Source organism: Primulina tabacum, chromosome 16 (genome assembly GCF_025594145.1).
Source record: "Primulina tabacum isolate GXHZ01 chromosome 16, ASM2559414v2, whole genome shotgun sequence".
Classification (NCBI taxonomy): Eukaryota; Viridiplantae; Streptophyta; class Magnoliopsida; order Lamiales; family Gesneriaceae; genus Primulina; species Primulina tabacum.
The window spans coordinates 2,093,924-2,109,196 of NC_134565.1; the positions used below are offsets into that span (position 1 = coordinate 2,093,924).

The window sequence follows — 15,273 nt, forward strand, 5'->3', positions numbered from 1 at the left end:
GTATTCAATGTGATTAAGCACATCCAAATTATACGTCAAATAGATGAATGTCACTTCATTGGTGGACATCGTGGGTAGACAACTTATTAAAATTATATATTAGTTTTGATATGCAGCTCACCCTCTGTGCCCACCAATGATTTTATATATGTGTGTGTGTGTGGCGATGAACCCCATTTATTAAGCATGTTTTTCTCTAGTGCATGATTTTTTATTTTGTCACGCTTAATTTGATTAAAATTTCATAAAATATCAATTTGGCCCAAAATTTTTTTAAAAACATAAAATTGCCCCGAAGCCCGGGAAAAAAACCCCTTGGGCAGGGCTGATAGAGACCATCTCGGGTATCCTGCCTATGCCTCTTCAGCACTGCCCAAACAGTTCAGGCAGCACAATGCGAGCAAACCTGCTCACAACCCTGCCGCCACAATTTTTGGGGTAGCATTGCCCATAACTATTTCGGGCAGTGAAAATAAAATTTTTTTATACTTAAAAAAAATTTGGAGGCTTCAATTTTCTTGAATTTCAAATGCGCTTAGAAATAAATTGAAACGACCTCGACTTTTTTTTTTCATAGACTCAAAAATACTAATTTGAAATACTTAACATTTTCATAAATTATAATAATTTAACATTAAAATCTCGAGTACATAAAAATATCTCTAAATTATCAATTAACCAAAAATCATACGTCGATCTTTAAAAAGATCAACTAACATAAAATTAAAGCATAAAAATATCTCTAATAAATTCCTTAATATAAATCTTTCAAATCTTTTATCTATCAAGCTAGTGCGAAAATATAAAGGTCCCTCGGGATTGTACTGCTGCACTTCGATCCACTCAATCATCATAGCCTCCCATAAAATCATAAAATCTCGCATCATACAAACCTAGTGAGTCTAATGACTCAGCACATTCTAAATATGAGTAGCAAATAATACATATACAATCACATGCGTTAAAAATCATACTTTTATTTAAAATATCTTTTGAACAATAATAAACCATTTAAAATCATTAAAAATCATTTAAGCATCAATAAATTATTTAAATTTAAGCGTATATCATATATCGTAAATCATTTCAATCGTAAAGCTTTCAAACATTTAACATTTTGGATGAAGTTTGATCCTTGAAAGTGACTAGCTTTTATCCTTTGGTCGACTGCAGTCTTAGCTCCACTTGGTCCATGGGGGTGAACACTAGGCTCCACCATAGAAATACGATCGTCGTGATCCCTCTTGGGCCTTTTTCCATAGACGGGGTCCCTCTGGGGCCTTGGTCCGAATATGGGCTCCCTCTGGGGCCTTGACCCTCACGTCATCTCCACAAGATCATATATCATTTGTCACATTCAATTCACATCTCTCAAAATATTTTTCTTTTTCTATTTAAAATCATAAAATAACATAACTTCCAAAAATAACATTTTAAACAGTATATATTACACAGCTTTACCATAAATCATAAAATAACATATTATCATCAAAATCATAATTTTAAATCATAAAATATCATTTAACAAGCATTATGATCCTTCGGTACATTTCCAATCTTTTACGTATTTTCAAGTATAAAATTACATTTTTACCCCTAGACGAAAAAATTCTCGATTTTATCTTTTTATCACTTTTAATGACATGGAATTATCCCAAATAATTATTTAAGCTTTAATATAATTTTTCATAATTTTATTCGGCTTAATTCGAGGCTTTTCAATTAATTCTTTAATTAATCATTCGTGAGGCGATTAAATCCCGAACAAATTCAAAACTCATTATTTTCTTCCCAAATTTTAAACATAATATTTTAATTACCTATTCTACCCTTGTGAGCCATGAACCACACCCGTGGACCCATGGTTCTAATTTTATTCTTTTAAATCTCGTTTTTGACCCTTATATGACAACACCGAGCCATCTTCCAAAATAATCGAGCCATGGTAGAGCCACCTCAAGCCAAACCCGAGCCAACCCACCTAGGCACCCTCCCGACCAAGCCCAGCCCAAATAACCAGAACCTAGCTCGCTCAATCACTCCAGGATAGTGCTACAAAATTCTGTGCGCGACTCTTCCCTAACCCAAGACTCCTAGTTAACTTAGGACTCCTACAGCCCTCTAACCACTGATCACCCACGACCCTTACTGGCCCTAGACCATGCCCAAACCCAACCAAGCCCAGCCTAGACCCCTGGACCCATGCCCGAAGCGCTGCAAGCCTGCTGCAAGAAGATGCAACGTTGCGCGCGGTGCTTCCCTCACGCTTGCTCGAGCTAGCAGCGAACCCAGCCGCTCCAGCCCCTGCCCCAAACCTAGACCAACTTCCTTAGACTCTAAAGGACCCCACATGAGCCTCCCTTCCCTAGCTGCAAGCCCCCTTCACTGCTGCCAACCCCACAAGCTCGCGCGACACACACATGGGAAAAGTCCTACTTCGCGAGGACCCTTCACCAGTTGATGCCCATGACTCCTAGCCCACTAGGGCTCTACCAGGCCCACACCCATGACCGTCATCGAGCCTCAGCCAGCCCTGGCCGATCCCACATGCCCCATGCAAGGCAACCGCACCATTGGACCTACAACATGCACACAAACCCTCGTTCCTACTCCTTGATTGATCCCACGGTTCCATCTTGTTTTCTCTTCAATATTTATCATGTTTTTGTTCCTATTTCATTAATATTTTATCATGTATTGGCAGCGCACTCGTTGGGAATAATAACGATTTTCATATAAGCGTAAAAACATCGTGTTTTTGAAAATATACGATCTATAATAAAAAATAATATCACAATCATATTTTTCATGCATAAACAATTAAATCATATATATTATGATTTGTATGATGTTTAAAAAGGTTTAGAAAATGTTCCTCTACGTTTATAACGCTCGAATAGCCGACCGTTGGCTAGGGTGCCACGTTGGATGACAAAGAACACAAGCCTTTTCTTTCCTCCAAAATCTCGAAATTATGAAGTGTGTGTGTGGTGTATTTTGGCTGGTACAAGAATGAATTGTGGTGTTTTGAAAGCCTAGGTAACATATTTATGATTTAAACAACATGCTAATGGGCTTTGGTTTTGGGCTTGCAAGCTTAAGGGTAATTAGGCTACTTTAAATAATTAAATTGGGCTCAATAACACTTATTTAATTAAAAAAAACGTTTATAAATTAAATTTCTCAAAAATAATATTTTTGATCTTTTAAACTTCTTGTTTGCCCAAAACCGGTTTTCAGGAAAAAATCGAGTTCGACTCGTAAAATAATTCGAACTCCAACATTTTTAGGAAAATTAAATCATTTTTAATCATATTAGGAAGCCTTGCAATTATTTCATGAAAAATAAATATTTTTGTCTTGGTCGTCCCCTGTCTCCTTTCCCCTGCCTATTATTGAATATTCGGGTAAAATCTTTCAATTTCATATAATCATGTCATATTATCATTTAATCATGCAATCATACATTTAATCATATAATAAATATCATGTTAGCATTTAAAATCAATTAATTAAGACAATTAAGCAATTAAAATAATTTGCATGCATGTGGTTTACATAGGTTTTGTTTTTCGGACGTTATATAAATTACTCAACATAATTTAAACAACATATCATATGATAAAAGAATAAATTGACTCTCATACCATTGTTGGAAAACATTTTTCTCGCACTCAAGATGCAACAGAAGTTTATAATTTTTGTTTTGACATTCGAAACGTTCTTGGACATATTATTATTTAATTAAATATGTATAGGATTTTTAGTTTATTTACATTAGCATATATAGTGTTGGCTCTAACTATTCTTGGTTTGAAGCAGATATAAGCCTTCTTGTAAATTTGTTTGAACAAATATTATCCTTTCTTTAATCTTTTTTAAAGAATGGATTCCTCGTATAGATTTTACTAGAGATCTAAACAAAATTTGCGACGAAATTGGATTGTCGGAATTTTAAAAATCCAGTTGGCCGCGCGGATGAAAAGAATGGCAGAAAAATTTCTCCTCCAAAATAAGAGTGGCCCAAATTTTCTTAGTAAGGGAGAGAGATGATTTTGATTGACAAATTTTTTATGTAAAAGTTATGTTATTTCATGTAACCCTTAATGAAATTTTTATATGTTTTAATTGATTCATGATCAAATCAGGAATCCTTCTTGAATCAGGATACTGTAATTCAATTATTCAAAATCTCTGATATGCGTATTTTCTACTCTTGAAAATATCATGCATAATAAATTATTATCATCGTTTGATAATAGAATATAAATATCCATATATATTTATGCTTTAAATTAAATAACTTTTAATTGATTACTCTATTAATTAATTAATATATTCTATATTCTTCTCGGATGTTTCATGAAATTTTGTACAACAGTCACCAATACTATTATTATTTTTTAATTAGTAGATTCTAAATTTATTAAATAAATAATTCTTATAACCTGATCAACAATCAGTCAGCGCTGATGTCAAGGGTACAAATCTCATTCATATAATGAAAAATGAAAATTTCGAAATATAAAATTTTCCTTTGATCCATTTTTTGCAACAGTCAGTTTTGTGAACTCCTTCACTAAATAGACAGTTACATTCTCTTTACTTAATTTGCTATCAAGATAACATTCACATCTTTCATTACATAGAATCAACTTATAAACGCCTTTATAAGCATTCTATTTGATCTCCATCAAATTACAATCATAAATTCAATTCTTTGAATTTGATTATCTCAACAGGAACACAGAATCAAATATATGTGTGATATTTAATGGTTCAGGGATACAGCTAGTTGTGTGTTTACAACTTCATGTGATTCAGAACAATGTTTGTATCTACTTGGGCTTACTCTAATTAGTCTCATTCTTTTAGTTGTAGATGAAGACAAAATCTTTCAGTGGATTACAGCTGTGCATGAAGGTACAAAGCCATTTTTCAGTCAAAGGACAATAATAGACGTTGCATCAAAGCATTAAAGACAAAACGTTTCAGAAAGACAGTCGGAAAGTCGAGACACAAAGTCCAAGAAACGTATTCAAGATGCAACAGATACGATAAATGAGTCTCACTGTACGTTCAATTTTCCCGCCTATACAAACAGAAGATCAGTGAAGACTCAACAAGTTGAAGCAAGAAGAAAAAGAACGATATACCAGAAACAAAATCTTCAACGCAAACAAGAGAGAAAAGAAAGGGGACACACACATTGTACATCAGCTTTCAGAAGAAATCGGCCTAGAGAGACACTTTAACGTGTTATCTGCTTAGTTTAGAAGCTTGTTTCCCTCAGTGTGTGAGAACATCCTTGTTCAGTTCTCACACAAAAACACTCTCAACCACTCAAATACAGTCTTGCACAAAGACGTTAAACTTGTATATGTAGTCTTTGACACATAGCCGTTAAAGAAGTGTTGGCTGGAAGGTACTGCCTTCAGTCGTAGCTAGGAGTTCAGTTTAGGCAGTAGTGTAAGTCCTAGCTGAGTGTGTTTGTACAAAGTGTTGTATAAATCAAAGTCTTCTAGTGGATCCTACCCGAGGCGGTATAAGAGGTGACGTATGAGTAGTTGAAGTCTCCGAACATCCATAAACATATCTTGTGTATTTAACTGATTAACTGCTGTTTTCAAAACTGTTTGGATCAATTAGAGTATCCGTCAGTTCAGTTGTCACCATAACTGAACTGAGTAATGCAAAAACCAATCTACATTTTTTCAGTTATTCAATTTACATGAGTTAAAATGTTTTATAATATAACAGTCTTCTTCACGAAGAATTACTTCGAGTTTCTTCCGCTTGGTTTTAAACCAAACTCGATTTAATTCATCGGTGTTAACATTCTTAGAACACGAGCTATTGCAGCTCATTGGAGAATATAGTGTTTGAAATGCCTTGAGATCACCACATAAATTTTTTCCACGGACAACATAATATTTGCTTAAACTTCCTCATTACTAGAAAATGCAACTCCTTCCTTTACAACCTCTTCTTCGAACTTGTGTACAAGTTGTTCGACTGATCTTCCACCAACATCAATCTCTTCCCTTTGTAGACGATGGCCTTCCCCTGAGATTGAAGAACCCATTCATGCTTATCAGTACGCTTTAGAGGCATAAATCTCACTATGCATGCCAAAATCTGTTTGCACAGAAAATTGTGGGACGTGCCAAATACGTGATCTTGTCAAATATTAATTATCTGACTTATACTATCAAATATTGTGTGTCTCGATTTGATCGTTTGTTATAATTCTCCAGTATGAGTTCAAAGCTAAGAATTTGATTGAGGGATATGATGAAAATTACAGAAAAATCCATAAATAACATCAAATTTAATTATATTGTTATGAACTTGAGCAACATTTTTACATGAAAATTAGAGAAATAACATAAAAATGAAGAAATTAGTTTAATGGAAATTGAAATAAGCAAATGAATAAGTGATAATTTACATAGTTTTGATGTAGCTTTTTTGTGATGAGCTCGTGAGAGCCTCTTCTGTGCCATTCCTTCTGTTTTTTGTTCCATTCTTTCGAGCGATTTTAGCCATCTTCCATGTTTATCGATCATGGATCGTAGGTCAACTCCTTCGATCGTGCAAAACAACTGAATCCATATTGGACTTTGGCAACTGATGACCTTTTATATAATTTGGGTGCAACACATGGATATTTGTAGAATTCTAAAATTGGCTTCACCTCCATATCAAATATTCTCTCGATCTGATACATATTAATAGATAAGGAATCATAAAATTTTGCTACTAATCCAAAAAAAAAAAAAATCTATTTTTTAAACAAATTGAATAAACCTATTATTATTTTTTACTTTTAACAATAAAATAATCGAAGGATTAATACTATTTTCGTAAAAGAATGAAAGATTGGGCAAGGCCTGAACGTCATTGGTACGGTGCTGGGCTGGGAAAACTTTGGTTATATTTGGGCTGGGCTCCTTGTTTGAACACCCCATAGTATTTGGGCCGGATGATTGAAATACATCAGGGCTAGGGCTTCGATTATCTTCGTGTATATGTATATGTATATGCGGCAAAATATACCTGCTGAATTCATTTTACTTCACTTAACGCCGATTCTCTTGTTGGAGTTCTCTTACCCCCCTGTTGCACGTAAATGTTCTACAATATATCTCCTTTATGCTTATTTTGTTATGATTTGGTAACTTCAGTGAGCTTATTTGTTTGAAGATTTTATGTGGGTTGCCTTGAATTGTGCTCTGGACTTCCGATTTTTATTTCAATTGATTTTTGTGGAATGCAGTGCCCTTTGATTGAATGCATTTCGCTCGTGTTTGTGATTTGTTGGTAGAAAGTTGATTTTTTCTGCCATTATTGTTTTATTGCAGCTGTAGATCGAAGCACTCGATTATCAGGAAGATAGAATGTCTGGGTACGTGTTTAAGTCATTTAAATATGAAAATATCTTAATCATTTATCTTTGTGGGAATCAGTCCTCGGATTCATAATTGTCTGATCAGCATGACAAATTTTATGTTCGTAATTGTAAATGAATCCAAGAAATTTGTATTGTTTCATACTTACTATCTTAACTTTGTTGGTACTTATTCTAAGTTACCCCGAAGATTAGTGTTGATCCACCTTGACCCCCTAATACACGAAGCTCGATTAATTAGAATCTTGACCTTGGCTATACCACCACTCATTTATATAATTTTAAATGAAGTCAAAAGTGTTAATTAGTGGGATGATTGCATATATAATTGAATGCTTGGAGTATAGATAACCAGAATTGATGGTGTAAAACATTTTGTTTCGATTTGTTGTATGGAAGTAATCTCTGTTTTTTTAGGAAGGTCATGCATCTTTACTTGCAGTTCAATGACGGCATGAAATGCCTATCGCCTAAACTTTTTATTGATATTATTCTTTACTTTTCAGGGAAGAGGCTGCTGTTGTGGAGACACCTGCTCCAGTTCTTGGCGAGCCTATGGACATCATGACAGCGTTGCAACTTGTGATTAAAAAGTCATTAGCTCATGGTGGTCTAACTCGTGGCCTTCATGAAGGTGCAAAAGCAATTGAGAAGCATGCTGCCCAGCTTTGTGTATTGGCTGAAGACTGCAACCAACCAGACTACATCAAATTGGTGAAGGCATTGTGCGCTGACCATAATGTCAACCTGATAACGGTTCCAAGTGCTAAGTCACTTGGTGAATGGGCTGGTGTAAGTGTAATGTGGTTCGTTCGTAGTTTAGGTGTAACTAAACAATTTCTCTATGACAGTGGTGATGACAGATCATCTTGAGCCACTTATAGTTTGTTTCTCATGGACCACATGTGATAGTACTTGATTTCAGTGTTGATTGTCACTTTCACAGTTGTGCAAGATTGATTCAGAAGGAAAGGCGAGGAAAGCTGTTGGGGCCTCTTGTGTTATTGTGAAGGTAGTACATCCAAACCTTTGGTTTCATACTTCTTCAAAGGGGTTCTCCATACATTAGGTTCTGATTGTGATTTTTTCATTAGGATTTTGGTGAGGAAAGTGAAGGCCTCCACATTGTTCAGGAGTATGTCAAGTCTCACTGAATAATCACCAGTGAGGATAATTTCCCTAACATACTTTGGGGAGCTTGATATACAGAATCTCATGTATGTTTCAAATATCTTCCCTGGAAAAATTTTGATTGGCTGTTGATGAACCCACAAATTACAGATTTTTTTCCCAATGCTTTTAGTTTAACTTGGACAAGAATATTTGAGGTTATTCTGGTTTAATGTTATTTGAAATTCTCGTGTTAATTTCTCTATGGACATGATAAATTTGCCTTGATGAAGAAACCTCTAAAACTGCATAATGCATTGTATGGTCTCCGGGGAATATGGAAAAATTGTTTGTATGAAAAAAGAACCAAGCACCATCGATGAAGACTCGTCTCATTTCTTATTGTTGTCGTGTCCATCCAAGCACTAAGGCAGTAACTAATAGATGGCAATATGCCTTGGATATGTTTGATAAATAGAGCATCATTAATGTCCGGGCTTGCGATAAAATGCCGAGTCTTCACTGGGTGAAGATCACCCGGTGTGCCATAGGTGGCCGCCCTGGATAGCAATTTTGCCATCAGCTAGAAACTTGTGATAGCCATCGATCTTTACTGAGCGACTATCACCTACAAGGGAAGAATGAAATAATTGTCTGGTCAAGGGTCGCCTTGGTGAATCATGGACGCAAACTACAATCTGATATAAGGAAGAATAAAGGACACTAGTCAGGACATCTCCCAAAATCGCCGTTAATGAGATGAATGATTCATGTGGGTATTATTCTCAGGATCAATCCAATGACCTAAATTGTTTTGGCAATGTGATGATGTTCACATTATATCCCATCTTGCCATGATAACGAACCTAATTGTTTTGGCAATTGGCCACGTGATGCCCACATTATATCCCATCTTGCCATAATAATGTAGATCACTGGATCTACATTGAGGGTAGAATGGACTCAACCCAAGATCCCTGATAACTCGATAATGAATAGATTGAGGTTGGCTGATGACTGGGATTTATCCAAACCTTATCACTAGTCTATCACATAATATAGGTTGGCTGATGACTGGGATATATTTAAACCAGACCATATTAGTCTATCATCCTGTTTTGATCTTGAAGTGGTAAAAAAAACATGATGGGTTTTGGATTCATTTCTCTTTCCTCGGCCGATTCTCTCTGAATATAAACAGCATGTGTGGTTTGTTTTGTTTTGGATTTTATTTGGTGGGATAAACTCGTATTTTCATCTTCTACTTGTTGCTACTAGAATGTTTCGTTGTACGTAAATTGAAGTTTTCATATTGGCAAGAAAGTAGTATGCGTGGTAGGTAAGACTTTGAACCAGGAAATGCTACCCCAAGCATTTCCAGATTTTGTTAGATTTATTTACGGTTTTTTATGACCACACGGCAAATTTGATGTGCATGGGTTCCCATATTTCAAGTTATTGCAATGAGTTTTTCATTTAACATTTTTTATTAATGTTAATATAGTTTGGTACAACAAATGGATAGATGTCGTCTTTCGAGATAGCCCTCCCATTATTCTACGACAGAGTGGAAGTGATCGTGGATTCAACTTTCAAGTGGGAAATATGAATGGATCATCATTTTTTCCCATAATTTTCATTTATCGTTTAATTCAAGTTTTATAAATAATTAGAGTTATATATAATTATATTATTATGAATCGATTTATCGTTATTATATTATGTATTCTTCAATTTTTCATCTCACATGCCTACAATCGATGTTCAGACTGGGACCCACTTCAGTATTTCATCCCACATGCCTCCAATCAATGTTTTGGAACCGGCGCTTCATGTTTTAAATTTTGGTAAATATTTTTTTTTTATATTTATATACATCTTATACGAGTATGTTTAGATTTTAAACTTGGATAACTGTATCTTTTTTATTATTTATATATACATTTAAAATATATTATTTATGATATTATATTATTATTTTATATAATATAGCGATTTTCTGATCCGATGAACCGGTTGTACCGTTTTTCAAGCTAAATCGGTTCAATCATGGATCCAACTATGCAAACATTGTCTTCAACATCGTGGAGCGATTGAACCGTTTTAATCTAATTATAAAAACATTGTCAACATCACCGTTCTCTCAACTTAAATCTGTAGCCATCAATAAAGGGTTCCGAGTATATTAATATTTTTGCAAGATTGTCCGTCATGTCAATTGGAAACTTGCTTGAGCTTATTATGTATGAGTACCGAAGAAGACGAGTGTGCTTATGTAATAAATATATGAATTATATTATTGTTTGTGGTGAAAGAATTCATTTAAAACTCAATTATCCCTCAAATTATTTGTCCCTCAAAATTTATTATATACAAATGTAAATAAATTCAGACCATTAAAATTTGTGCATGTAACATAAAATGATAATAACCCCCCCACAAACATCAAACCACTCCACCAAATCCAAAAGTATATATCACGCACAAAAATCACTTAACAACCCCACTTTTAAGTCAAGTTGCCCCTTGAAAACAAAGGAAAGAAATTGAAATACGTCTATCCTTTATTGAAAATAGAATCTCATTTAATAAAACTCCAAAAAGTAAAAATATATATATATATATATAATTTATTTTCAATTTGAAACGGGGTTGGTGAAGTTGTTAAAAGTAATTTTCCCGTTTATAAATATAGATCATTTCCCTACACTTCCTCCAACTCCTACATCACTCACTTTCTTTTGCCAACCTTTTCCTCCTCCGCAATCACCAACTCCTGACAACGACACCATGCCGACGGTTCACGGCGAGGTTGTATGTGTTACCGGCGCTGGCGGCTTCATTGCTTCGTGGCTTGTCAAACTGCTTCTTGAAAAGGGATACACAGTTAGAGGCACTGTCAGGAATCCAGGTGAAAAATATACAACATTGAAATTCTTTTTTTCCCTATGATTTTGTCATATTATTTGACTTTTTTTTTTTATTATTTTGAGTTGTAGATGATCCGAAGAACTCACATTTGAGGGAGATGGAAGGCGCAGATGAGAGGCTGATTCTATGCAGGGCGAATCTTGATGAATATGAGAGCTTACGCGAAGCCATTAATGGTTGCAATGGTGTTTTTCACACTGCCTCACCCGTCACCGATGATCCAGTAAGCTCTTTCGTTTTTTTTATAACTATGAATATATATATATATATATTTTTTGTTGCACATATATTTTGAATTAATATTGTTATAAACTCTTTTTTCGAGTCGGAGATAGTTTGTTACGATCAAGTCTCAAATCTAAAATCTCGTGAACGTAGAATTTTGGTGTCAGATCAACTACAAATTAGTGATCGGAATATAGCTATAAGTTATGGGAACTTTGTTGGAGTAATCTTCACTCTTTTCACATAAATAAATAACATAAAAAGTGGGATAAAAGTTGGTAGTGGTGGTGGTGCTATTGGACTTATTGGTTGGACCACCAATTCTCAAAACATCAAACAACTTAATGTATTTTATAGAAATATAATTATTTTGATAAATATTTCAATTTATTTGAAGTAGAGTCCATGGGAAGCACGAAATATTTCTAATTAGCGTGTGACGCTCGTTTATGTAAAATGTTAGCAAAAGTTGTTTTCCAGACAACCACGTCTAATTTATTATTTTACATACATCTAATATGTGATCCACGTATTAATTGTGGTGATTAAGGAACAAATGGTGGAGCCCGCGGTGGTTGGGACCAAGAATGTGATCACAGCCGCGGCGGAGGCCAACGTCCGCCGCGTCGTGTTAACCTCGTCAATCGGTGCGGTGTACATGGACCCCAATAGACCCCTTGATCAAGTTGTGGATGAAACATGCTGGAGTGATCTGGGATTCTGTAAAAATACCAAGGTTTTGCATATGATATTTCGGTTTTTATTAGTTCTTGCCGTTTGTTGTTGTCTAGCTCGAATAGTCTGAAAAGTGGCTCTTAAACTATCGAACTAAATAAATTGAGTTTGAAAAAAGTTCGAACATGTTCGAGCTAAACTTGAATATTATGATATCGAAATGCACGAGTTAATAAACAACATTACATTTAAATAAGTCGTGATAATTTAAAAGGTAAATTTATAACGTGATATTTGTTATATAAATAATAATTTTTAGAAATTTACAATAGATTTAATATAATTTTTTATTGAACAAGCGGAGTATTTTTTTCATACATTAAGAAAACCAAATTTCTCTCCTTTTAATATAGTAGAAATTAACTAGATATTAAAATTTGTGACCAAATAAAGTTTAAATTCAAAATTATAAATAATAAAGAATATTAATTTTAAATAATTATATCACTCTAAAAATATTTCAATATATCGAAGCAATTTTTCTTTTGAGTCCAATATTATGATTTAATCTACTTGTTAATTTATTTATTTTACATGCCCTATTCAGAATTGGTATTGCTATGGAAAAGCTGTGGCTGAACAAGCAGCGTGGGATTCAGCTAAGGAGCTAGGTGTGGACCTCGTAGTGATCAACCCTGTATTGGTCCTCGGCCCCCTACTGCAGCCAGTCATTAATGCCAGTGTTCTTCACATTTTAAAGTATTTAACTGGCTCCGCAAAGACTTATGCTAACTCTACCCAAGCCTATGTCCATGTAAAGGATGTTGCATTGGCACACATACTCTTGTTTGAGTCGCCGGCGGCATCCGGCCGGCACCTTTGCGCAGAGAGCGTGCTCCATCGTGCCGAGGTGGTAGACATTCTCGCCAAGTTCTTTCCGGAGTATCCGATACCTACAAAGTGAGTCTAACTATCCATTTTTCTTAGATTTTTCATAAAATATTGTTGGTATCATAAGTTTTGATATGATAATTTTAGGCTTCGCCGACTACATAGAATGTTGGGTAGAATGTTGGGAAAGCATATCTAAACGAATGAGTGAACGGAGAGAGTCCTCACCAACTACCATGTGATTGTCAATCGAGCACTTAAGTCACCAATTGAACCCCACCATTTTCTTGATGACACTTTTTTTTTCTAAATCGTTATATTTTTATTTATGGTAAAAACTTATGTGAGACGGTCTCATGGGTCGTATTTTGTGAGACAGATCTCTTATTTGGGTCATCCATGAAAAAATATTAATTTTTATGCTAAGAGTATTACTTTTTATTGTGAATATCGGTATGGTTGACTCGTCTTACAGATAAAGATTCGTGAGACCGTCTCACAAGACACCTACTCTTTATTTATTTATTTTAACACATGGTTTTTGTTTTTTTTTTGTTTTTTGTTGGTGGTGATGGTGGTGGTGATGGTGATATGGATATCTTCGTGCCAATGCACAATCGAACCAGTTCACAAGCTTTTGGAGATAGCTCGAAAAATATTTGAATCGTATTCTAGTTTATCGAATTCGAACATGTTCGATCTTCTTTTTGAGCATAAATCGAACTCAAATTATTTTGTTTGATAGTTAGAGAATCGCTCACAAGCCCTAATATTTTATTAATATAATATAATTATATATTGAATAAACAAATTTCGAATTTTTCGAGTATTTATTTTCAAGCAATAATTCGAAGAGTACGCGAAAATGTTTGAATCTTTCGAACTTTAATTGAAACTTGCCATTTTATTTATACATGTCAAGTGTAGCAAGATTATAAGTCGCAATTCAAATTGGTGCTTGGGTTGAAATTGGTCGTGAATATTATTTCGTTTTCTTTTATAAATTTGGGTGCAGGTGTTCAGATGAAAAGAACCCAAGGAAGAAACCTTACAAATTCTCAAATCAAAAGCTAAAGGATTTGGGCTTGGAGTTCACACCAGTAAAGCAGAGCCTGTATGATACAGTCAAAAGCCTACAGGATAAAGGCCACCTTCCAATTCCAGCCCAAACTGATGAGCCCATTCTTCGTATTCAATCCTAGCCAGCCCTTACTGTTTATTGGGCCTCCTACTTTATTCTGTTGAAACGTTCGTTACCTAGATTTATGACAAGGTGGCTAAAACGTTATCGTGTGTTATATTCCTATGGTTATACTATGTGATTTGTTATTGTCTATTACATATGTATAATGGGAATTTCCGTGGCGTTTCGCCGATACGTACCATGGAAAAATATGATCTCGTCGTCATATCAGATCATTGTTATCTTAACAAATCCATTAGTTCCGACCTCTAATTCAAGGGTAAAACTTATGTTTCATTCACTGGTATTAAAATTTTTTGACGTTCAACACTTTTCAATCACCTGTTTTGTATAAATTCAAATCTACACCTTCGACGACGTCAGGAGAAGGGCTAAATTCGGTTGAAAAGTATCCACGTCCAGGAATATGATCACGCGATCAAATCAATTATTACAACGAGATTTTATCTACCGATGTTGGCAGAAAGATAAGTACGTCTCTTGTGATACGGTCTTACGAATCTTTATCTGTGAGACGGGTCAATCCTACCGACATTCACAATAAAAAGTAACACTCTTAACATAAAAAATAATAATTTTTCATAAATGACCTAAGTAAGATATCTTTCTCATATGATCCGTGAGACCGTCTCACACAAGTTTTCGCTAAGAAAGATATGCCATAATAAAAATAAAAAAATGTATCTTCTGTTGTGAAAAAGTAAAAATTTATGGAAAAGTAAAAATCTCAAACTCTCAAAATTTACCAAACTACCTCTCTACTCAATTGTGATTTTCTTCACAAATGAGAGATCTATTTATAGGAAATCTTTACAAATAATCCAAA

General features: G+C 34.6%; 2 protein-coding genes across 2 annotated transcripts; both read left to right on the forward strand.

The window, feature by feature from the left end:
* Positions 1 to 7,015: 7,015 nt before the first annotated feature.
* Positions 7,016 to 8,778, forward strand: LOC142530113 (small ribosomal subunit protein eS12-like). The gene is made up of 5 exons (XM_075635894.1): positions 7,016 to 7,128; positions 7,365 to 7,408; positions 7,918 to 8,203; positions 8,358 to 8,423; positions 8,506 to 8,778. Exons 2-5 carry the CDS (start codon positions 7,401 to 7,403, stop codon positions 8,563 to 8,565), a joined length of 420 nt encoding a protein of 139 aa, XP_075492009.1. The 5' UTR covers positions 7,016 to 7,128; positions 7,365 to 7,400; the 3' UTR covers positions 8,566 to 8,778.
* Positions 8,779 to 11,195: 2,417 nt separating this feature from the next.
* LOC142529698 (cinnamoyl-CoA reductase 1-like) lies at positions 11,196 to 14,579 on the forward strand. Its single transcript, XM_075635308.1, has 5 exons — positions 11,196 to 11,432; positions 11,521 to 11,675; positions 12,228 to 12,413; positions 12,960 to 13,312; positions 14,259 to 14,579. Exons 1-5 carry the CDS (start codon positions 11,312 to 11,314, stop codon positions 14,443 to 14,445), a joined length of 1,002 nt encoding a protein of 333 aa, XP_075491423.1. The 5' UTR covers positions 11,196 to 11,311; the 3' UTR covers positions 14,446 to 14,579.
* Positions 14,580 to 15,273: the final 694 nt, after the last annotated feature.

Excerpts from the sequence above, each read along its gene's own strand:
- LOC142530113 (XM_075635894.1), top strand. Across the intron at positions 8,204-8,357 it reads CACTTGGTGAATGGGCTGGT|TTGTGCAAGATTGATTCAGA; the intron begins GTAAGTGTAATG and ends TCACTTTCACAG. Across the intron at positions 8,424-8,505 it reads CCTCTTGTGTTATTGTGAAG|GATTTTGGTGAGGAAAGTGA; the intron begins GTAGTACATCCA and ends TTTTTTCATTAG.
- LOC142529698 (XM_075635308.1), top strand. The coding sequence starts at position 11,312 with ATGCCGACGGTTCACGGCGAGGTTGTATGTGTTACCGGCGCTGGCGGC. Across the intron at positions 11,433-11,520 it reads AGGCACTGTCAGGAATCCAG|ATGATCCGAAGAACTCACAT; the intron begins GTGAAAAATATA and ends TTTGAGTTGTAG. Across the intron at positions 12,414-12,959 it reads GATTCTGTAAAAATACCAAG|AATTGGTATTGCTATGGAAA; the intron begins GTTTTGCATATG and ends TGCCCTATTCAG.